The following is a 25,438-nucleotide window of genomic DNA, read 5'->3' as shown; positions in this document are numbered from 1 at the left end:
GGTATACTGTTGCGGCGTCGTCGTTGCCGCCGATGTATCAGGGCCTACCGCGAACCACGTTCGACGTGTTGCCTCTCTGTCGCACTTGTAAATTCGTACGTAAGTGTGACAGGGAGAAAACACATGGAACGTCGTTCGCGGTAGGCCCTCTGTTTATTTCCTTGATAAAAGAAGTAACGTTAGCAACCGCATTACTGCCGCGATTATGACGTTCGTTCCGCAAGTCTAGTCCTATCAGGAATGGACTTATGTACGCGTTACAATTAGCAAGTATGAAGCAACGATTTATATGATAAACACGCATGACGTCACGGTAAACTTACTTCGAACAAGGAGATATGGATTGGATATGTCAGTGTCAAACAAGTGTCAAAAGTGACGTTTTTGTACTCTTTTAAGTTCTTTCCGATTTGTTAAATAGAAATTATGTAAAAATATCTGCGGTTTTCTTTTCCATAATTTTCTAGAGCTTTATGTCATGCATGCTGTAAAATAATTTATTTTACATACCTACAGTCAACAATCGTATTATACTTATTGTGTTTTTATTTTTTATTTTTGTTCCTGTAAGTATAAATATTTTTTTTTTTTTTTAATTTATTGGACAACGTTTTTTTACTGGTCCACCTGAGCGTTACACTCGCCCGTGTTCCCCTAGCATTATGAATAACATCACACAGTTATCTACACGCATCCGTCATTGATAGCCGTGCTTAACAAATGGGGGTGGCGTTAAAATATTAACCTACTTAATTACCTGACCTGGTTAAAAGGGCGTAAGGTCTTACAGGGTATTTGGCTGAAAAGCTCTTTTAAGATTAAGAACCAGACTGATAAAAGAAAGGTTTATCTATTGTTTTTTAATTGTTAGAAGATTAATGATTATGTTGCATGAAATTTTAAAATAGGCGAAACGTTTTATGCAAATCTAACCAAACATCGAGAGGGCAGTAACAGACGGGTTTGACTTAAGGTGGCCACTGACGAGCCTTCCAACAGTCCAAATAGCGTGGCTTCAATGCAAAATCGGTCAGTGAATGTCAAAAACGTACAATATTTAATATTAGGATGCCGTCTATTTGGATGAATCCATTATAACGGCATCCATTTGGAAGGCTCGTCAGTGGCCTGCCTTATGTCCAATTTCATGATCACTATTTTTAATAGGTACCTAATACGTCGATGATGGTGGGTCAAAATCGAAACTTATTGTAGGATTTATTTTTGTTAGCTTAGCAAAACGTTGGTTGGTGATTAGCAAAATGTCAAAAGTCTGACCAAAAACGCAAGTCTCACTGGAAGGATTGAATTAGGTAACAGTGTATTCCAAGATATGATCACCCACCGTATCTCATGAATTCAATTTTTCGTATTTTCAAAAGAGGTCACGTTTTTTCATTTAATACGCGTCAGGAAAAATGTAGGTACTTACCTATTGAAATGGCGTGCCAGACATGCTCTTACCTACGAGTATGCCTACTTACTCGTATATGTATATTATGTGGTATGTTTAAACTCGTTAACATGCACTTATCTTACATAATTTTACACGTAAACTGCATTGAAAAGGTGATAAATGTCGCCTTTTCATCTCCCCTAGTAATTAAAAGCGCAGTTTAACATTCAAATCTAAGTGTAAGTTCAAACATGAATCAAATGATATTTTGATGTAATTGCGTAAGGGTGGAACGCAGTCCAAGTATACCCTGGTACAGTATCTTGACTTTGAATGCGTCAATGATTTTGAAAGCGACTTAGCAGGCGGCAGACATGCGCGTTTTCTGGTAAATATTACGGTACGGTATTTGCAAATGTGTGTGGTCTCGTACAATTTTAAAAGGAAGGCACAAGATTTTTAGTTACTAGATATCCTATTAATTTAATTAAATGAGTAAAATAGAGATTGCCTTATAGAATAGTTGGGAAGCGAGATCTATAGACGTCTCGCCACTGTAACCACAAAATATGGATACTCCCTTTATATGCGTATTATAGGTATAGGTTATCTTATGTTTAGTGACATAAATTGCTATTACTTAGTGATAAACAGGGCCCGAGATTAAGCAAACATAGTTGTGTTTAAATACTTTTCATAATGATCCAGCTGTCATTGACGGCGGCGCCCCTATGCAAAACTCAATTTAGTTTGAGATAAACCCCTGCCAAATGGGCAGATGTAACGTTTTATTAAATTATTAGCTTTCGTCTGTGTAAAATGAGGATGACGATTGATAAAAACTACCCCATGTTATCAAACTGCACAACGGGACTTAATCGCGTATTTAAGTTTTACCTCCGACGTTTCGAGGACGGCGTTGTCCCCGTGGTCTCGGAGAAGACTGGCTCAAGTTGACATCAACATCTTCTAGCCGCGCGAGTTTTTCGAACTACCCGCACTTGGTCTTGTTTATCAGTTTGAACGTTTTGCGCACTAGGGATGTCACTCTGTCGACACACAACACTAACGATATTCGATTTATCGACTGTCGATATTCGTTTCCGCTTACATTTACTAATGACTGGATTCCATGTGGATGAGATCTTAAAACCCTCGTCCCGATTAAAATTGCAATGTTTAACATTAAAGATATGTTGATGTCAACTTGAGCCAGTCTTCTCCGAGACCACGGGGACAACGCCGTCCTCGAAACGTCGGAGGTAAAACTTAAATACGCGATTAAGTCCCGTTGTGCAGTTTGATAATGTTTAATAATCGTGAAAGTTTAAATCAGTGTACCCCATGTTATTCCCCGGGCTTCAAATTATCTCCATTTCCATAAATTTCAGCTCTGTCAGTTCCGCAGTTTAAGCGTGAAGAGGTAACAAACAGACAGACTGACAGAATTACTTTCGCATAGAAGGGATGGACTAGTTGAAAGTCAAGGTACTGTCTCTATTGTTTTAACCGTGCTCTAAAGTAGGAAGGGATATCTTTAATACGGTGTAACTAGAGAATGGAGAAAGGGATAGTACGTGTGTAACTACAACTTATTGGTTATTAGATGGAGTTGTTCCCCTATTGTAATCCGAGCTTCAAATATTCTAATAAGCTTGTCTGTAATCCGCTTTTTATAAGCTTTTAAGCTTCTGTGGTTAGATAAAAGTTGAGAGTAAGTTGATTATTGAGTTTGTTAACAGATTGAATCGTTTCACCATATGTATGGTTCTGTATGCTTCAGAAGGAAATCTTTATATTTAATTAAATTGTATAGACAAACACGCATATACTTATTATAACCTATAACTTATATGTTAGGTATATCTGTTAGTGTAAGTTCATCATGAGGCCTTTAACATCTTGTCAGATGATTTATGCAGCGTCTGTAAGCAAGAAACAACGTCTCTCGTGGCTGTATAAGCTGTATAGTGTAAGTTGGTTAATAAATAAACAAACAAAACTAAGTATATAAAGAGTCAAATAAATGTGATGTTTCCGACTGGGCTTAATGCAGGAGTAAATCGAGACATAATCATTGCCGCCACGCAAGCCGGTCCTCTAAACGACATTTAAAATGTTTCTAAACACTTCCACATTCAAAAGCCTGTAAATTGTAAGCGAAACTCTGAAATTCTGCTGCATTTTCATCGGCACGTGGCATAATGTTTTCTGGATGGCGTCTCATTTGCCTCCCCCCACATGTTCTCAAGGGGGCTGAGAGTTAAGCAGCCTTTCACAAACTTGTTTGCCTACAACCCCTTTGTTCCCGGCTAATTCTTCCTTGCACGCCCTGTTTTCCTACCTACGACACCTAGGCGAGACTTAAGCACCTTTAACAAAGACAATGCGAACTTTCAGATCAGTTTCTCTTCCTCCATAATATCCTTCCTTCATAATAAGTTCAAACAAAGGACAACGGGAAACCGCGCCGTGAACTTCGAAAGGTCCGTTACCAAGTCAGGAAGGAAAGCCCCGAAAGTTCGCCCGAAAAACCAGGAAAAACCCGAAAATTTAAGCCCGTTCCGGCGGTCGAGGACCCAATATTATTCGAGGCTTTCTTTTATTCCCTTTGTTTTAGACGTTTTATTATCGTGTCCGGCGACCGTATCATACGCACGGCGCGTGCGTCGGATGCATCATTTCCATTATGAAGACGCCCCAGATAACTCGGTAATGAGACTAAACAAGATTTTAAAACTTTCCTCCCTTTGATACAAAGAAACAAAGAACGGCCTAATTTATGTTTTTCCTCGGTATCCTTCAAAGCGAAAAAACCCCTCTTCAAAAGTCATTGACATTTTAGGACAAATAGGAAAATAAAAGATCGGAGAAATTTCTAAGGACGGAAGCGACGAATAATTAGTCTGGCGTTGGAGGCGAAACATTCCAATAGGAGTTGTAAAGAATGCCTATTCGGACAGCGTAATGCCCCTTCTGACGTTTGCAGTAAACAGATTCCGTAATTCGCCTTCTGAGTGATTTTTCGGGATGATCAGACGGCAGATGGCGCGATATTGGAGATCCTAGTTTTATGTGGCACTCACAGACAATGCGGCCCGAGTCGTAAAGTAAAAAAAGGATTCCTCAAAGGGATCGAAAGATTTGCGTGAAAAGAGCGGGCATATGACACGAATATATCAAGCGGTCAAGAGGGGTCTTTTAAATACACATTTTATTCTGCAAACTGACAGTGCAGATTACGTGAGCGATAAGAACATATAAAACGCTTATATGACAAGACACGAAGAAATTCTGTACACCTTTTATAACGTTAGAACACGATAACATTTTTAACAAGACAAAGCATGAAAGGAACTGGATAAAGTTTCTTGCTTAATTGACAAATAACAAGTATCTTTTTGCTTTAACGAAGTTAACTCTGAATAAGACTAACTTTTCTTCGCAGAATTTTCAAACATAAAATACAAATTATTTATTTGCCAGAATACAGTGGGAATTTTCTTTTCAATTGAAGTGTATTAAGTTTTTAGGTCCGAGATCTTCTGTTACAGCGAGGAATTTGATTCAAAATCTCATAAAATATTAGCCTTCAGTTGACATTGAGTTGACATCCCTGTCCTTTGAAAAAACTGACAGGACTATTTGTGAATTCAATCAGGTTTTTAAACGAGACTTTAAAGTCCAGATTTCTTAAAGTATGGACCGGACTTTACCTTAGACTAAACTTTTTATCCAGTAAAAGTAATGTATTCACCAAGCCATTTCTTCGTAAATTCGCCAGCATATTCCAACTCGATATATTTCTCGGCTGTCGCGAGTGAGTCGATGGCACCGTTCCGTTAAACGGAACTCGGGATCGAGGCTTTAACGTGGACTTACGTTATTTAGCACACATGCGGATCCGTATGCCGATCCGGTGTGTGACCGAGCCAGCGCTATTATGCATGTATACGGGTGTTTATTCAAAGCCTTATTTTGCGAGGTAAATAAAGGTCATACTGAGTATTTTTTACTATGGGACTAAAATTGGCTCTCCAAAGATCGTCGTCCGATCAGTCAAAATATTTATTTACAAAAAAAAAAAATATTTTCGCGATTGCCATTTCGACTTAAATCCTTCCTACTTCCTCGCGTTATCCCGGCATTTTGCCACGGCTCATGGGAGCCTGGGGTCCGCTTGACAACTAATCCCCAGAATTGAAGTAGGCACAAGTATTACGAAACCGACTGCCAGATAATTCTGACCTTCCAACCCAGAGGGGAAGCCATTTGGACTTAAATATGTATAGGTTTAACTTAACCTCGACTAAGGGTTGAAATAACACCCTATAGATGTCACACCAGAGCGGTTTGCGGGTCCACATATTCAACATCCAATGTGGAGACAGCTTTAACATGGACTTACCGTGCCAGCCGTTTGCTGTTTATCGTTCACATGTAGTTCGCCCGTCCTCTGCGAAAGAAGAAAATGTATTTGTTACGTTTTGCATTTCGTAAAGTGTGTATGTCGGCGGCCGATCGTAAGATCAGGCAGATCGTAATGTTCCTGTGTAATGTTTTGACGGTAGTCACTTTAAACCAAAATATATAGGTACTATAGGTAGCATAGGTTCGTTAGGTTGATTCAGATGCCTGAAGGGCAAACTGACCAGAAATAGGAGCATCGCGTAGCGCTACGCGGGGCTCCGTCGGCTCAGGGAAAGAGACAAATATTTACACGATTTACAATATGCTTAGGATTCCTAGGAATTCCACAATGTGTAATAGGAAAAACATGTAAGTCAAATATTGTAGTAAATTTTATTGCTCATTTAAATACATTTGAGGAACAAATAAAAATTGAGGCCAAGTATGACCCATCTCTGGCTCAAAAAATATTCATAATTTATTTCACAAACGGCTAACTTATCCAAAAACAAGGAAAAATATTCTGAAATGCAAATTCAGTATTATCATTTCCGGCTTTCCAAACAAGGTCTAATTTAAAAAAGTAACTGTCCGGAAAAATCCGTTACGTTATACCAATTTATATAAGTGACATCCACATCACAGATAGAATTTGTCAAGGGTCGAAGGTAGTCAGGTCAATGACCGGAACTCACACCTGATGCCCACTAACATACTTAATATATCTTACACACCTGCTCTTAAGTGGATAGAGTGAGACGGGATGCTGCGCCTTTGAACATCTGGGGCACGACTGCAATTTATTTAGGAGTGAGATGGGAAGCTTATTAATCTTACGCTGGGTGCGAAGGCGATGTAACATTGTAATATTTCAAGTTCTGTATTGTTTTCATCTTAAGACTCTTAGCGCCACTTGCACCATCCCACTAACCTGGGTTAACCAGTTAAACAGTTAACCCAGTATCAAATTCGATTGGTAAGCAGATGGTTAGTAAATTGGTACTTCTCCCTATCTCAAATTGCGGTTAGGTTCTATAGTTTATTTATTTACACTATATTCCACAAATAAATAAATAAGTACAAATGGTGGACTTATAGCCTGAGGGCATTCTCTACCAGTCAACCATTGGGTCAAACAGAGACAAATATGTTTGGTGCAGGAGAGATTCATAACTTACAAGGAGAAATTTAACCGTGAAGTATTTTTTTGTTTTTGTGTAGTTCAATTATAAAATGTATATGTATAATGTCGCCAAATATTATAAAGTTATGGCACAGAATAAATAATAGTACTAGGTACAGTAGACTCACTCTCTAACAAAACGCGTCTGTTACGATCAGCATAGATATGGTCGCTAGGTGGCGACAGCGCCACGCGCGGCTTATAGCAAACCCCAAAATTGGGGCCCAACGGATGTACTTTTAGCTACCTGTAGCAAAGCGACGAAATCCCGGTGTGCGCCACGCCTGGTTATGGCTAGCTGGCTAGGCTGGTTATCCATCAGGTTAAAGGATGACTCACGCTAGACCGGGCCGAGCTCCTGCCGGGGCGTCCGACATGTCATTTTCTATGACGGTTGATCGGTGATAACGTAGTGCTTTCCATAGAAAACGAAGCGCCGGAAGCTCCGGCCTGGCCCTGGCCCGGTCTAGCGTGAATCATCCTTAAAAGCATCCTGTTAGTTTGCTCTTGGCATTCACAAAATGTTGTCAACCCTACGTCCAACATAAAAACAAAAGTTAAAAGTAAAAACAAAACTTAAAACAACATAAATATTACACACAAAGCGTTATCTTTACAAAACAAAACAAACTAATGAGTTTAAATTAAAATAAATCCAGTTTGTGCACCGTGGACGGAACTGTTTTAAATAAATTATCCAGCGAGATCGGGGCCATAATTCAGGACGGTCCCGCATCGCGGACGCGTGGACACCTTTTTGTCCTTTTTGGCCCTGAAGGTAGATTCTGTTTTTAACAGTTTGATTAAGTTTTCATCTATTTATAGACCGCGAGCACCAATTAGTGTTAAGTTGACGTTCGGATATCAATTGCAGCTGCATTACTGTTAAGGTGACAGTCCATTTCCAACAACAGCAGCAGTACCATTCATTTTACTATGGAAATTGACAATAACACCGACGTGTTCATACTAGTAGTGCAGCTGCGGTCAGAAATGGAATGTTACCCTTACGACGTCGTTGAAAATGAGTGATTTTCGTATCAACATTATACTGAATTTCGTATAAAAATTACACTGAAAGAAATGTTTCTATAACAGTAACATAATATTTTGTAGCTACTTATACGAAAATTGGGGTTGGGAATTATGTGTTACCCCGGCCAACAGGTCGGTTTGTGATACCAAAATCGGTTTTAGGATATTGATCAAAATGTATTTCTTAATTACTTCAATTTAGTTTTTTTTTGATTACTCTATGTGTTGGGCTTTTTTTTTCAGATGTACATGGTTTTCATATCAAATTGTCAAATTAGAATCGGCCTCCTTTTGTCGTACCGTGTGGACACACGAGCTTAGACGTGTTCGCGGGTTGCTTTTAATAGATAAAAAGCTCTTTGTTTTTTGGCCGCATTGTTATTGGATTTAGAGTTTATGGGAGATGAATGCACTGATATGAATGCAGCGGCTGTATTCTGCTTGTTTTAATCTAATCCCCGCCAATTATAATAGGTATTACTATAAAAAAAATTATAATAAAAGCATGAGCAGTTACAATTTAGTAAAAACTGTTACAGAGTGTTTAAATAGCAAACAACCAATAATGGCTCTTTTTCTAGATCTAAGTAAAGCCTTCGATTTTGTCGACCATTCAATACTTACAAAAAAATTAGAAACATACGGAATAAGAGGTAAAGCGTTTGAATGGATAGAAAGTTATTTAAAGGGAAGAACGCAATATATTATAAAGAAAAAATATAGGTCCGATGTATTGGGATTAATTGTTATTCGAAATGATTATTTATTTATTAGGTATATTTGATTATTGATGAGGAAATGGATATTCCGATGTAATACTATCTACTTCTTTTGTCACTTATGCTTTTTTTTTGACATTTAGATTTTATTCTAGAAATTCTAGACTAGTATTTTTTTATACAATCTTTTTAATGTTTGACGATCCTTTTGTGAAATTTTTAGTGTTAAATTTGATATGTATAATTCCAATTGTATTATGGAATAATATTAACATCAATAAATTGCTCTGATAATTAGATTAAGATTAATTACGATTCATAAGAACTTGTTGCTAGGCCTACATGAATAAAGTAAATTTTGTTTGTTTGTTTGTTTATTGATGAACAAAACTGGTGTCCCTCAAGGAAGCATTCTCGGACCACTGCTATTCTTAATCGCAATTAATGATTTCCCAAAGTCCATAAAACAAGATTGCATTATTTTCGCGGATGACACTACTCTTATAATAAAAGGCGATCACACCAGTCTTGAATCAACAGCGAACAATACGTTAGCAGATGCGATTCAATGGTTAGAACTGAACAATCTTAAAATTAATATAACTAAAACTCAAGCCATGAATTTCTGTTCTTATAATTCAAATCCATTGCCCGTACAAATTAAATATGATAATTTAACTATTGAGATGGTCGATACGGTTACGTTTCTGGGTTTTAATATCGATACTCATTTAAATTGGAAAATTCACGTTGATCAAGTTTGCAAAAAGCTAGACCGATTTATCTTTGCGCTCAAAAAATTAAGGCAAACTGTGTCAGTTGCCCTAACATCATATCATGGTTACGTTTCCTCAGTCTTGAACTATGGATTACTGTTATGGGGAAATTTCGTGGACTCCGACCGGGCATTTAGAATCCAAAAACGATGCATAAGGGCGATAGACAACGCGTGGTTTCTAGAGAGTTGCAGACCTCTATTTAAGAAATTTAATATTCTTCCACTTCCGTGTGTCTATATCAGAGACGCATGTCTCCACGTTAGGAACAACCCCTGTCATTTTGTCAATCGTTGCGATTTTAGTACAAGACATACACGAGCACAATATCAAAACCTGTTACATCAGCCTTCCTGCCAAACAGCCGTTTACAAAAAAAACTGCTACAACATGTGTATAGTCCTTTATAATAACCTGCCGGAACACATAATATTAGAAAATAATACCTCATGTAAAACTAAATTATCAAAATGGCTACTAGACAAATGTTTTTATAGCATTAAAGAGTATTTGACACATGACATTTCGATAATTAATAGTGAAATTGTAATTGTTAGTAATTTAGATATTATTTTAATCCATTATTTTGTATGTAGTTGTTTGACATTTTAATATTATATTTTTAGTTTAGAATTTGTAATGACATATTAAATAATAATAAAAAACTGTAAATAATTTGCACGCCTGCATGCAGGTTGAATATGCATGGACAACTTAACCATAAGATCTTACCTTGTTACCATATTCTAGCAAATAAAGATAAAGATTTTGATTTTGATTTTGATTTTTGATTTTGATCCATCTAATCTAATATGTTTATTAGTGCGTTGCAATTATGTTTCGCTTCAGCACGAACTATACGATCTGAATATATAGTTTGGCAAGAGTTTATCAGTCGAGAATGTCAGCAGAAGAGAACCATAACTCTACTACTTATATTTTTTCTTATGCTAGTTTTATATTATAGCTAACCCTAAAAAGAATCAATATAGTTTTTTATTCTACTGTTTGATAAAACTTGTCGACCAGCCAGACTATAAAATCAATAATCAAATGATCATCGAAAAGTTTTCGATTACCTACAGTTTTTGATAGATACAAAAGCAGCCATTTCGAATAATATACCCAAGGTATAACTAGGGCTTGCATTCCGGAATTCCGGAATTTCGAAATTCCGGAATCTCGGACAAATTTTCCGATATTACAATTCCGGAATTGATACCACTCAATATCGAAAATTCCGGAATTAGATTTAAGTACTTTTTGTACGTTTTAATACATTTATTATTAAAAATTGTTAAGAAACTACACTGTACGGGTGTTTTTTGTCGTTATTAGTGCTTCTTAATCATTCAGTGAACTACCTATAGTATAGGTATATGTATTTTACTTTTCCGTTTGCTAAAGCAGTGGGACAATATAGGCTCAGAGCGATTTACTTAGAATATTCAGAATAGTCTGAATCCTACATAAGCGAATTTGTAGAATTGAAATTTAAAAATATTTGGACTTTTTATCTTGAATTCAGAGAGAAAGTGGTTTTCTCTATTAACGATTTCGAATCCTGTAGAAGTGATAATATATAATATATGATATCCTGAATCATAATTAGGAACTAGGAAGGAAAAAGCCAAACTTAGACCTCCAACTTCTTAAACAACACCACTACCTACTAGGTTAGGAAGAGTAGGAAGCTATTATATTTAACTATTTTATAAAATTATGCATCGAATGGTTTGCTAGCAACTAGTTTCCCCAAATAAATACCCCGTATCATAGAAGTGAATAATTGTAACCATTTTAATAAGTTGGTATAATGGGTGGTAAAAAAAACGTACCTACTTCAAATTAAATTTTTCTTAAACATTACTAACTTTAATAAACGTAAAGTATCAGAATTTCACATATTTTGTTGTTTTTTTACTAAAAAATCGAATAAAAATATGATAAACCCTAATTCCGGAACCAGTTCCGGAATTCCGGAATTGGACTCCAATATCGAAAATCAGTTCCGGAATTGAAAACCATCCGATATTGCAAGCCCTAGGTATAACTAATATACCTGTAGCGTAGAATGATGGTCAGTTCATTTTTATATAGGGTAGCTGTCACTTTATGGAAGTTTGTTTTTGGTCATTTTATGGAAGTTTAGCACACTTATAGTTTAGTTATAAATGTAGCATTTAAGTACTAATGATACGGTCAAAACATATTTCTTTAATAATTTTTATACTTTATTATTTTATTTGTTTTGAAATTAAAAAGAGACTTGAACTGTCACAGGGACCATCATTCGACGCGATAAGTGTAGCAAGTAGGAAAGCTCGAACGAACGTCAAACATCTCTAAGAAATGACAAATATCTCACGAACATTCTATTTCAATGTCAGTAGACAAAGCAGCTAGTTATTAATAGCCCCGCTAAGAAAGTTGAAGGTATTTTCTAATTACTCCTAACGATGTCAACGGCGAGCTTAAATAAATGTTTGAGGTGCGTTCCACAGTGACGTGAAGCGACAGACTGTTATTACGAGGTGTGTTCCCATTAGAGCTAGTGCTAGTAATAATAGTACCGACAGGTGAAGTGCATAATTGTTTTCCATCGTATTTTCACGTTCGTATTTGTCATGCTACTTCAGTCAACCGCAGTACTTTTTGTACCGAGACTGACTGAAATAGCAAGACCCGTTCGTATGTTTCCGTGAAAATACGATGGATGGATTGCCGTTTAACTGAGGTAGTGTTAGCAACAATTAAATGAATACCTTTACGTTATTTATTTTAAATCTGTGACATTAGGTACTGATCTTGTTAGGTTCCAATCTCGACCGACGCGATGACTTTTTCCTTTTTTTTTTAATTTAAAAATTTGTTATGTAGCTGGCGGACGCACCAGCTTAATAAAAAATAGATATCGATATTTATTTAACATTTCTCAGCTACACAATGTTTATTGGTAATAATTTTAATACAATAATGAATTCATAGCGAGGAATAATTGATTAAAATATTGACACAGTGTCACTGGTGCCGAAAACAAAGCTTTAATTCTGATAGAATAACAGTTTATCATAGTAATTTAGAGGCCGCCTCGTTGTACAACAATGGGTATCTTCGTCAGAGTAAAGCTCTTGTCGCGTCCAAAATCCTATTTGCTTCTTCAACGGTCATTAATCTCAACGCGTCGCTTCAATTCGGATTTCAATTCCAACAATTACTCTCACAACATCGTATTTTATCAACTATAAGACACAAAACACTGCTCTGATCCGAGCAGATAAGATCCAAATTCCATAGACATTGTCATAAGTCATAAGGCTTTAGGAAAGCTAGATGGTGGATTGTAAATCGTCAATGCACAATCCCTTCAGGCTTTAACATCGTGCCAACTCAATGCGCGATATGTTGGGTAAATACTTCATTGCCCTGACAAATAAGATAGTTGGCAAATACACTCAATAGCAGTTAAACTAGGTACATTATGTAAATCCATTCAATATAAATGTTACCTACTTTCATAGCTATTGACTGTAATTGATCAGTTATCCTTACAGACTTGATTCACAACAACATGCTTTCTTATAACATTGAAATAAAGATTATTATTCCTTGGCATCTGGGTTTGTAGTGATATTTCGACAGCCTGTACCAGACAGCTCAGAATTCGTCGGGAGATAGGTAATGCATAAAATTTTAGCGAACGCGACGTGCCGCCATCTTAAGTGGCGCGACTGAAATATGACACTTGCGAGTGAAGGCAAGTATTAAAATCAGAATGACAATATTTTAATGAGTAAATAACAGGAATTTCAGTGCGTTCATTAGCAAATAAGAATTTAAGTGGAAAACAAATCCAAGCTAAATTAACTCCTCAAATTTTTTTTTGGTGTCGTGACGATGTGGAGGCGATGTCAAGGTGGTGTCGTGTGGTCGCAAGTAAGCGGGACAAATCGATGTTTTTTAACCGACTTCCAAATCTCAAAAGGAGGAGGTTATCAATTCGGTTGTATGTTTTTTTATTATTATAGATTTGTGTTGATGTTCAGGGTTTCGAATATTTTTATGATTTTAGTCACTGTATAATCATACATTTACTTGTATTACTAAGTGAACTAACGTCAAGTCAGATATTGGTAGCGGCGATGATTTTCCAACTTGAGGGCCTACCGCGAAAATCGAAATGTCGTTATCTGCCTCTCTATCACTCTTGCATATTCGAGCGATAGAATCTACAATCGAATTTTCATTGTTGGCCTCTAGAAGTCTAGACTATACCATAATTCGGGTCAATAATAATGGGACACTGCGTTTCTCACTTTAATATAGCGAGGGCGCCAGGAAATGTTACTTTATTAAAAGTGTCAGGGCAGGTGAGGGAACTGATACCGGGGCTAAATCAAAATAACGGAACATTTCCGAGAGGAATATTCACTCGGGCGTTTCACTCCAGTTTATTTCACTGAGTTCTTTGCATAATATTTTTTTCCTTTCCTTTATTGACGTAGTCAATCGTTGGAATGAAATTCCTGTGTAATGTATTTTTTGGGAATCGTGTCGCGCCTACGGACGCACTTCGTTGTTGGAATGTTCTTATGCGAGAATTGAATAAGTGCTGCGACATCCGAATACTAAATAGAACTTTATGAATTGTTGGTGTAATAAAATTGTTTGCCCAAGGACGAGACGCAGACTGATACAAAATAGAGAGATGGTAAAAACGTGATGTGGGAAAATTTATACCCCCTTATTCATAAACGTTTACTAAAGTTGACAAGCCGATAATAATCGTTTGTCCCTTTCCGACGTATTGGTATGATGGAAAGGGACAAACGATTATTATCGGCTTGTCAACTTTAGTAAACGTTTATGAATAAGGGGGATAGTCTGTATCTTTAGGTATTTAAATAAAAGTAAACAAGCAATTTGTACATTTTCGGGTAGTTATAACATTTATTGGCTAACCGACCAATTACAAAACCGCCTGGATCAGTTGAACGACCTGACTTTAACCTACATTATTTCATCGTGTTATGTTTTCATCTACCCTCAACTGGCTTAACGAGCCATTCGAGGGTAGATTTTGTTTACTTTTATTTAAATACCTTAAGATACAGCGTATAAGTCTTAAGTATCTTTTGACATTGCCTCCCTCAACAGAAAAATCTAAATTTTAAAATTGTATATCTGCGGCCATTTTGCTGAATTAAAGCAAGTGAAATGGAGATGGACTATATCGAATTTTGATTTTGGCGTTAGCCGTCCAGAAAGCCGAATCAGTCAAAAAATATACAAATATCTCAAACTAATGTAGGGTGTGTAAGAAATAATGTTGATTTGTTTTGTTCCATTTGTTTGAAACAGCAACTAGATTGTCTAGATTCTGTTATTTATTCTTAATAAAAAAGCATCAAAATGAAATGCACGTGAAATACAATGTTTTCTCAAAACATCGGCAACAAAGTTGTTTTTAAATTACACGTAGTGAATGTTCTCCGTTTAGTTTTTATTACACTTTTAGAAAAGTGTTTCGTTGCTGTAACTTACAGTTTACATACAAATTACGGTACATTTATAAATTAATGATATAAAGGTTTTAAAATACCGATCATTACTTTAAGGCGAGGTATGCCCGAGGAAAATTTTCAGATTCTGTCAAATTACCCCATTTCACACACAAGCACACTTCACGCACACTACCTCACTTTACTGGGACAGGTCAGTGACCCATCCTGTTTTTTTTTAAAGATGCAAATGAGAGTATTTTAAGTTTCGTGTTAACCACTAGCCTCCTTTGAGGAAGAGAAACTCTAAAAAAGTTCCATTGAAAGAAGGAAGAGAAACAATATATTTTATCTTACTCTCCTTGTCTGTTCATGTCATATGTGACGTATTTAAATGTAAATTAACTAAAATCGAATTCATTAGATACGCGTACTAAATAAACCGAATAAATACAGAAGTCGTCAGATGAAAAACGTTATTTAGGTACTACTCTATTCAATAGGGCTTTCGATAAGGCGCAAAAAGAAATAACTAACGAGCAAACATACACAAAATTTGTTACTAAGCTAAAAACCTACCTAATAGATCACAGTTTTTACTCCCTGCAAGAGTTTTTCAATGAAAATAAGTATAATTCAAAGATAATAAAATAATAATTTTGTTATATTTAATAGGCGTAGAAATAGATAAATTATAGTGTACCTTTCTTATGTGTATACATATTTTATATGCACGTGTATTTGCAATGCCCTTGTAGGGTAACATGTTGTAACCTTATTGTACTTGTAGAGTAAGATCAATATGTGAGCAATAAACATATTCTATTCTATTCTATTCTAATTAATTCAATGACAATTTCAATGAAATCATATGTGTATTCCGATGATGTTATTATTATATAACTTACTTACGTTAGCTTAGCTTCAATCTGTATATATTTAGTTGTAGTACCTAGCTAATAAGAAAATTTTGCATGCTTTTTCAAGTGAAATGTAGGGGAGAGCGGGGACAAACGTAACGGCGGGTGGAAAGGAAAGTAACTATTGCTCTGTAAGTTTATCTAATAGTCAAAACACCACTCCGCTGCTATTAGGTGATAGACAGTGGCGCCCCCTTCACTTGCATTCAGTCGAAACGGGCGCCACGTGCTATTAGGTTGTGTGAGAAAACGCAACGTGATTTTTCTAATCAAAAGTACGTTTTTCGACTTTTAGTTATTTGATGTTTACGTTGTATTAAAATACATACATTTTCTGAATAATTGCATATCCCCTAGAGTGGCATTGTCCGGCTCCCGGTCTCTATGGTGGCGGGGAGCCGGGAGACGGACAGACATAACAAGCCGTTGAATGGCGGCGCCTCAGATTTAACGGTGGGTTGAAGTTGAGTGGCGCGGCCATTTTGGAAAAATATACGTCAAGTGGCGGGGCCTCCAGGGTGGTCATCGCGAATTTGGCGCGTGTTAGAAATATGACCGTTTCTCAAAAAATATGTATGAATGATATATATTACCTATGTATTATTGAATTCAGCATAAAGTGGTTTATTTGATTGTATACCAATGAATTACATTCTATTTTATGTGAATTATGCTGGACTTGATCAAATCTCATATTATTACCAAATTTTTTCTACTTTCATGTATAAAAATACGTATAATTAGGAAATAAAACAATTGATTGTAGAAAAAGCAGTTTTTATGACAAAACAATACATTTAATATGATTCACACGACAGTTCTAACAAACTTTATTTTACGCGGGAATTCGACCGTTAAGGAATACCATCCTTAATAATTGTTTATTGACGAATGTATCTTGCAAGAGTGAGCAAGCAAGGCATAGGGTTAACGGTTTTATTTTAGGCGCGAAATACGATGTCGCACAGAGGCCGGGAGACGGTCTCTGCTACTCACGGGCTTGTTATGACGGAACCGTCTCCCGGTTCGCCGCCAATTAGGGAAGTGTCCGGCTCCCGGCCTCTGCCAAGCAGGGGCATATTTAAAAAAATGGCCGCGTCATTTTTCCTACCCTTCAACCGGAGGCCCTGCCACCCGAAGGGATATTGATTATTGATTCGATTGATTGCAATTTATTTTCTCGAACACGTTCCGTTTCAAAGATATCTTTCATGTTTTTCGAAAAATGCGGTCGGGTACAAAAGTAACAAAGCCGTATAGGTACAAAAGTAACATTTACATCCCATACAATATATACCTATTGAATCTAATATGGGGTCACATGCTTAATGCGTCAATGATGATTTAAACGATGTATGCCATATTTATGAGTGAAGAAACTCTGAACCTGAATTATCTGAGTATGAAACATGTTTATAACAGAATAATTGATCTCATCACTTGAAATAAAAACAATTTCTAACGAGGACTTAATATTGATTTGTTTTCCTAAAATGCTAATGTTTATGTAGTTAAAATGCAAATATTAAAGTGTGTGATCAATAATAATTTACATAGTTATATAGTACTTTTTTGATTTGATATGTCATATTATATTAATTACAGCCCACTGTGTCTTGTTACTTTTGACTCACATGTGTTACTTTCTGCACGCCAACGGGGTCATAAGTAACAACAGACGATTTTTTAGTCACTCTAGTACTTACATACAAAATACACAATTATAAGGTTAATCAAGATGTTAATTTACAGAACATGCAATGAAGTTATATATGACTACATTAATTTCATCAAAATAATAACGGTTAGCCAGAAACTAAGGTCAAAGTACAAAGTGTTGCGTTTCTCCCCGCTCTCCCCTACGCATCCAAAATTACTGTCCACCTATGTTCATCACTACATTTTTGCAAATAAACATATCGTTATCTTTATCAATAAATAAAGTCCTGGCAGGGTGGAAATTTAATTTAGGCGGATTGTTTTTCTCTGCATCTGACTGTACAGCTACGCCAAATTTTTGGTAAACTTACGGTTATATATTCAGAATCTGAATCTGTGTAGTTATATAGTACGAAAATACTTAAGATATATGGACATTCCTCTGGTCCTTGAACTACGTCCAAAAGAGAGGTATGGCCACTGTGAATTACATCTCGCTTTGTGTGGTAGGACACAGCACAGCAGATGTAATTCCAGATCTAGAGCAGAGCTCAACCTTACAGAAATCTGCAGCCAAATAACACTAGATACTACTCATAGTATTGTTCCTGCCGGTGAGTATGCTTGCCAGTTATCAACGAGGGTGCGGAGGGTTAGGCACGGCAACGCGCATGTACCTAACACCTCTGGAGTTGCAGGCTATATCAATAGGCTACGGAGACTGCTTACCGTCAGACGGGTCGTATGCTTGTTTGTCATCGACGAGGTATAAAAAATAAAATTATATAAGTATGCACAGAATATAATTGAACTAAAAACTTTGTTTTATTTTATAGTAAATTTGGATAACAATCGATACATAGACAATCCCAGTAAACCAGTCCGCAGCCTGTAAGCCTCGTAGGCAAGTATACTCGTATCTCGGCCTCACGAGCCGCAAAAACTCACTAGGACTGAGGCTAGACCATAGTCGTTTATTTATTCTTGATTTCATGAAGGTTTGCAGAACAGCACGTAACCGCATTATATATCTGGGCGGACCTCACAGCAACAAAATAGGTGTACCGCTTCAAGATTTTCAAGTAGTACACGAAATATTTACATATCGTTCCGTATTAATAGGTAATATTTGAAGATCAAGAGTTCTCTAACATAAATACAAGATCACAAAATTGTCATCACAATCAGTTCATTGACGTTGACGTACAGAAGTCACATGGGTACGTTTTTAAAATTACGCAATATTAGGTAATACCAGCATAATGAAAATTAACTCCAATCAGTAAGTATGAGTCTTCAAACTTTTTTCATTTTAAGCGGGGTTTCAAGGAGCAAATTACTTAAAATGATTTTAGAACCGTATTGTTTTAAGATAGTTTACTGCGTTTTTCAATAATTATCCCCCGTAAACAACAACAAATCAAATTTAAGATGAGACTCGAGCTCTATGTGATGATAATTAATTTACCCTATTTTTGTAAATACAATTTGTCTACTGGTATACTTTTTCGTATACGTATATGATTTAATGTCAAAATAATTGCAAAACACAACTGTCAGTTTAGTGCGCCCCGCGATAGGACCGCCTTCGTTCAAGCCCAGCGGGCATCTGATCAAAGAAGTTGCGTGCACGGGACCGCTGATATCATGTTTTTGAACTTATTTATTTAATGTTAAAATAAAAAAAAAAGTAATCGCGGAATTCGCTCAAGCATAAAATTGCGCGTTATTAGAAGCAGTTTTCATATTTTTATCTTTTGTGCACAAATTGTTACGAATGTTTGAAGTCCGTTTTAGACCTATGTTCGTGATCGTTTTCTATCGAGCAAAAGTCAAAAACTTAGGATTCGAATCGCGGAAGTCACTAGAAAAAGCCCTCAAGATTGCTAATTGAATGTATGGCAGCCGTATTGTGAACCAAAAAAGAGCTACGGCTTTTTAAAAACTTCGTTTTCTGAACCCACTGCACCTTAACGGTTCAATAGAAAATCTTACACCATTCTGATAGCTTTAAAGAAAACTTATCCCCAACTAATGTTGCTTGATAAGAATAATTTAACCTTTCTCTAAAACAAGAAACGATTGGACAATAACGGGTTAGTTATGTGAACAATAAAACATAATGAAGAGATAATAGATTTGTTATTAAGAATAAATTACGATGATTATGTTAACATGAGACAACCCACTACTAAATTGTTAGGCGTTATACAAATAACTTTTTAAAACTCTCATTGACATCCAAACTGTTATACAATGTGAACTTTAGGATGAAAGAAACAAAGTTTCTTTTACAATGATAATAAACGGCGGCTATACGATGTTGTGTAAGTAAGGAGTCATTTTTGAGCTCTAAGCGTAGGTGGACTCGCCCAAGGCGGTTTCAAAACGAGTTCTAAATAAAGATATACGTTGTCCAGAAGTTAAATTAATTATCATCGGATTCAGTGTTTTTTATGAAAACATTTTCGCATAAAACTGGGTTAACAAGCTGCGCAAATAGATGGAGTCCGAGTCTCCTCTGAACTGTACCTAATTAGGTTTATGTAAATTTATTGCTGTACCTTGCTCTAGGGCATTATTGAATTTTAAGTAAACTAACATTGAACAAGACTCAGAATTTTATACATTTTGATAACATTGTTAATTTATATTGAACAAGATTTTTCCACAAAGTTAAGTATAAGGATAAGTATTTAATTTAGATCGTCCCACCCAGATATGTTGTAGTAACTTCGATAATATATAAACTGAAATACTAGTAGATATCACAGATCAGTAGATATCCAGTGGCCGAGGCCGGAATCGAACCAGTCTTCAGCTTAGGCGGCTAGCGCTTGGACCTTAGGTCACCCGGCCACGGCGGTACCCGTCCCAAATCCTCACAATTTATTTTCTGAAAAACACTAATCAAAATAATACAAATAATTTGATTTATTCTCTAGTGGTTCGGTAATATACTAATATACGGTAAGTAGGTACTTTAAAGATCAGTAAAAACATGTGGCAATTTCCATTACACATATAACTTGAGTGTATTTTCCCAAATCCTCACAATTATATTTCTGAAAAACACTAATCAAAATAATACAAATAATTTGATTTATTCTCTAGTGGTTCGGTAATATACTAATATACGGTAAGTACTTTAAAGATCAGTAAAAACATGTGGCAATTTCCATTATACATAACTTGAGTGTATTTGCACAATGATGAAGTCAAAATTTAGGTACTAGTTCGTAACTGGGGGATGGGTTTCCGAATCCTAAGTCGATTTGGTCAAGTGGTTTGGCAATCTGCAGCGGTGCATCTATCTCTTTTACACGATTACGCCGAGCCTGCGGGAAGACAAGGATTTATGATGCGATTCGCACTCGATTACTAGTATGATTTGTTGGCAATCTTGTATCGGATGCTTTGAGAAAATATATAGTTTGGTTAATCTTTTCCGTCACTAGAAAAATGTGCGAAATCCCATAATTGTAGGCGAATTTTTATAACCTTATTTTATAGAGATTTGCCAGACAATTGGTATATAACGATACATATACACGGTGGCAAAAAAATAAGTGCATTCCCGTTGCCAGGGAGGTTTTGGGATTATACTGAGCAATTTTTATTATATCACCAACACCGAAGTCGCGAAAAACGGGAACGGGAATGCACTTATTTTTTGGGTAGCCTGTATAAGTTCTACATATGTATATTATAAGATTTATAAGTTCCTCTTGCCTTATTGTTCCTGTTACCTGATCTTGTATAACTTGCGATTTTTTCGCAAAATAACTAGGGGACTGCGTATAATAGGAGACTCGTAATGAAGGCACGTGTCTTCTGGCTAATTGGAGACAACGGTTTCACACGAGTAAACTTTCGCGTTGAATAATTACAGGACTTTCGCAGTGTTATAATGTAATTAGAATTGAGTATACTGTATTGATAAATATATACGCTGACAAGTGTTTACCTAAAGTGCCTTTCGGAATCAGACTGCACCAGAATTACGGCAGCAGTATTGCAACGCGGCGTTACTGCCGACTGCAATACCGCTGCAGTACCTAATGTAGCCGACTTCACTGCTGCAGAAAACGACAATAAGCTAATTTTATCGATAAATTTATGTTGAATTTGATGCCATATTGCTGCATTACTGCTGCAGTATTGCAACGCGTTATTGCTGACTGCATTGGTGCCGCAAATGTTGAAAACCCGGGCAACAACAACGATTTTGACATTTGCGGTAGCGACGCACTCGGCAGTAATGTCGCGCTGCAATACTGCAGCAGTAATGCTGGTGTAGTCTGAATCCGAACGGTACCTTAAATGTGTATAAAATTCGAAAAGGTGTAGGTATTCGTAATTGTTCGCGGTATCGGTGCAAATTTGTATTTTGTCAGATAATATGAGTAGGTCTGACGTAACTAAAGGTAGATGGAATTTGAGTGAATTGGCTTGAATAAATATGGATTGAATTGAAACAAGTGACTGGGGTAAAAACATTGATGAGATCGTATGCGAAACTTTATAAAAGTTTTATCTCAAGTTACTAAACGATTTACTGGGTCTTAAGCTATTAAGCGCCCAGTTTTTAAGTACCTTTTTATAGGTTTAACATGGAAGTAAAGCGATTGGTAAAGTTATCTACGATATGAGTGCGAAAATTAGGAAATTCGCAACGAGTGTAGAATTACCATAATTAAAACTTTGACACCACATTTTACCAGACACCTTATTAATCTAAATTGCTTAGCCCACGTTCGCGTCGAGTTATCTAGTTTAAAACAACGCAGAGCGCAGCGAGGGCCTCCAGCTACCCTCGGGATGGGTTCGCGAGGAATAAATAATTTTAGCTGCGGTGTGGATCATTTTTCATCCGGCTTGGGGCATGAGGGATGGATGCATTTTAGGTTTTAGAGTGAATATTATAAAGAAAACTGTTTGTTGGGTTTTGTTATAGAAGATATATAGTAGGTTAGGGCGGTTACAGGCTAGCGGTTTATACGAGCGTATAAGCTCGTTTTTGGAAGCACGTGCATGCGCGTATAGGCACGCATTTTGCGAAATGAAGCGCGCGTGTAAACAAGCGTCGGAACGACCACCAATGTTAAATACGCGGCAACTAGAGCCAACTAATTCTAAAAGGTAACTTCGAAAGTCACATGCCATTGATTTTTAGCCGCATTCGAACTTCACAGGAAGTAATCTCATTTCAATATATTGGCATTTATTTTATAATTCGTTACAGCATAAGAAATATATTACGACATTTTAACTGCATTTAAGTTGTGATCGCAGGCCAGGGTTTCTGTCAAGCGTAAATAGTGGCCAGGGGGCCTAGCCAAGATGGCAATCGTTGATAGAAAACGCCATTTGAGACTACTTATATAAGTAATGTATGGAAATCTAGCGTGACTTTTCATAGCATCTGTCATCCCAATACATTTTTAGGGTTCAGTACCCGAAGGGTTAAAACGGGACCCTATTACTAAGACTCCTCTGCCCGTCTGTCTGTTTGTCACCTGGCTGTATCTCATGAACCGTGATAGCTTGACAGTTGAAATTTTCACAGATGATGTATTTCTGTTTCCGCTATAACAACAAATACTAAAATCAGAATAAATTAAATATTCAAATGGGGCTCCCATACAACAAACGTGACTTTTTTCCGTTTTTTGCATAATGGTATACCCTTTGTGCGCAAGTCCGACTCGCACTTGACCGGTTTTTTCTTTTCGACGATTGTTATGGCTAAGGCCTCCTGTTTAGTTAAGGTTTTTAAGTTCAAGTCAGGTTACAGACATATATTAATTACCACGTAAGCGTGGACCAACACTGATCTGGACAACTCACCGCAAAACTTTAGACATCCCAACCGAACTCAATCTAAAATTAATCAAAACAAAACTGTCTGTCTGTATCAACTCAGACTAACTTCGCTAAAGCCGAGTTCACACTAGACCACGGGAGTTGTGTCGCGGCCTTAGGTCACAGACCAAAAAGCAGCGAGTGCAAAACTTTGATTTAAGTTTAAGTCATATTAATTATATGTATGTGGTTTCATTAGCTAGATTAAAGTTAGAGGTAACTTGTTTAATTAGTTCTTGCATGAAGTTTTAGGTTGAAACTAAATTAAACTTATATTAGAGCTAAGTTTATAATAGCCATTAGATTTTTTTATCGTCAAATTTAATCTAATACCTTTTAAACGAGCAATTCTTGTTTATTTATATATATTTCGAGGATCTCGGAAACGGCTCTAACGATTTCGATGAAATTTGCTTTATGGGGCTTTTCGGGGGCGTATCTCTGTGAAAATGCGAATTTTGAGTTTATATATGTTTTCCGAGCGAAGCTCGGTCTCCCAGAGATTATTGCATTAGACATGACTCGGCGCTACGCTCGGTTGAATTTTGGAATATATTCGCTTGCTCGGGTATCAATATTAGCACGAAGCTACTTTGCCCCTTGTAAAACAAACAACTATTATTATGTCTGATATTAAAATAATTTAAAATAACAAAGATGTACAAAATACAACTGCATGCGAAAAAGTTCACCCTTTCTTTTTGCGACACTCCGGTAAAGATTAGCTTACAAAACAGCTAGTCCACTTCCTAAACGCTTCAAAATCGATAGCCCTTAACAACTTTACAGTGAGCACTCGGGGTGAGTGTTGTTAATAACAAAAGAGCATCGGCAGTTGAGAACACTCCAACTTGGAATCTTCCCGTCAACTGTGGGCCATCCGCCGACTATTCTCATAGTCTAAATTTTAGGCGACTTAAATTTAGGGTCAATTCGTTAGGGAGAATTTTACTAAAGCTCAGTGCTAAAAGATAGGTTAATTTTAAGGACGGGGGGGGCTAGTTTAAATAAAAATTAACACATTCTCACTATGACATCCACACGGAATGAATTTTTTGCACATTGATGTGCAAGGTTTTTGACAGAGGAGAGTTACTGAAAGGCTCCATTACTGTATGCTCTAAGGTAAATTTATATATCGTGGTTAAGACATAGGTACCTAAACAAACGTAGTTTATATTTACTTTATTCTGTACGTATTTCAGAGAGCCACATGCCGATACAATTATATGCAGGTGCATGCCCTTTGCCAATTGCGTATCCTCTTACAACGCATCTCGACCAATACCTGCGCAGGAGTCAAACTTAGAATTCTATTTACAAATACGTCAGACCATTGACCTGCACATTCGCTATCTTAGACCGTGTTCACAGTGAGTGCGAAACTGCACGCCGCTGCGGTGTGCAAGCGGGACATCGCTATAGTTAGTTAGTGCTTCTGGGCATTTTCCGAAAATCTGCAACCATTGTGCGTAAACCGTTTTGCGTAAAACGAGGTAGCGCTACTCTAACCACAGAACCACCCCAACTCCTTCATGAAGCCTAGCAATGTTTTCAGGTCGCTAACTGCCTCTTTTAGTGTGCACGGAGTCCTTAGGTATTTGCTCCTGTATACTTCTACTTGTTTGCAGTCTAGGCTTGGAGAATCTGGAGAATGTGTTTTGTTTCACGCCATCGGAAATTATATAATAAAATAAATAAAATAAAAATAAAAAGCCTTTTATTTCTTGAACATATTAAAAATTGTTTACATACCTATTTTATTTATGTTTTAAATAGTTATTCAAGAACCCCGTGTTCACAGGTGAAGGCCTCCTCCAAAGCCCTCCATGTATCTCGATCCTTGGCCACTTGTATCCAATTTGGCTCGGCAATTTTGGTAACGTCATCTTGCCATCTCATAGTGGGTCTTCCTTTCCCTCGGAAATTATATACGAAGTATTTAAAAATAATTGTGACGTGCATATGTAGGCC

The 25,438-nt window shown here is 36.7% G+C and overlaps 1 protein-coding gene across 2 annotated transcripts in view; it reads right to left on the bottom strand.

Annotated features, from left to right (window-relative positions):
- The window catches only part of LOC134790442 (leucine-rich repeat neuronal protein 1-like), a 341,152-nt gene that overhangs the window by 143,058 nt on the left and 172,656 nt on the right, over positions 1-25,438 (bottom strand). For both annotated transcript variants that reach the window (XM_063761247.1, XM_063761246.1), the window contains exon 4: positions 5,805-5,852. In XM_063761247.1, coding sequence (XP_063617317.1) covers positions 5,805-5,852 — 48 coding nt within the window. The remainder of the gene's footprint in view (positions 1-5,804; positions 5,853-25,438) is intronic.

The sequence above is a fragment of the Cydia splendana genome, chromosome 5, assembly GCF_910591565.1.
Source record: "Cydia splendana chromosome 5, ilCydSple1.2, whole genome shotgun sequence".
NCBI classification, from domain to species: Eukaryota; Metazoa; Arthropoda; class Insecta; order Lepidoptera; family Tortricidae; genus Cydia; species Cydia splendana.
This window is presented reverse-complemented; position numbering and strand designations above follow the sequence as displayed.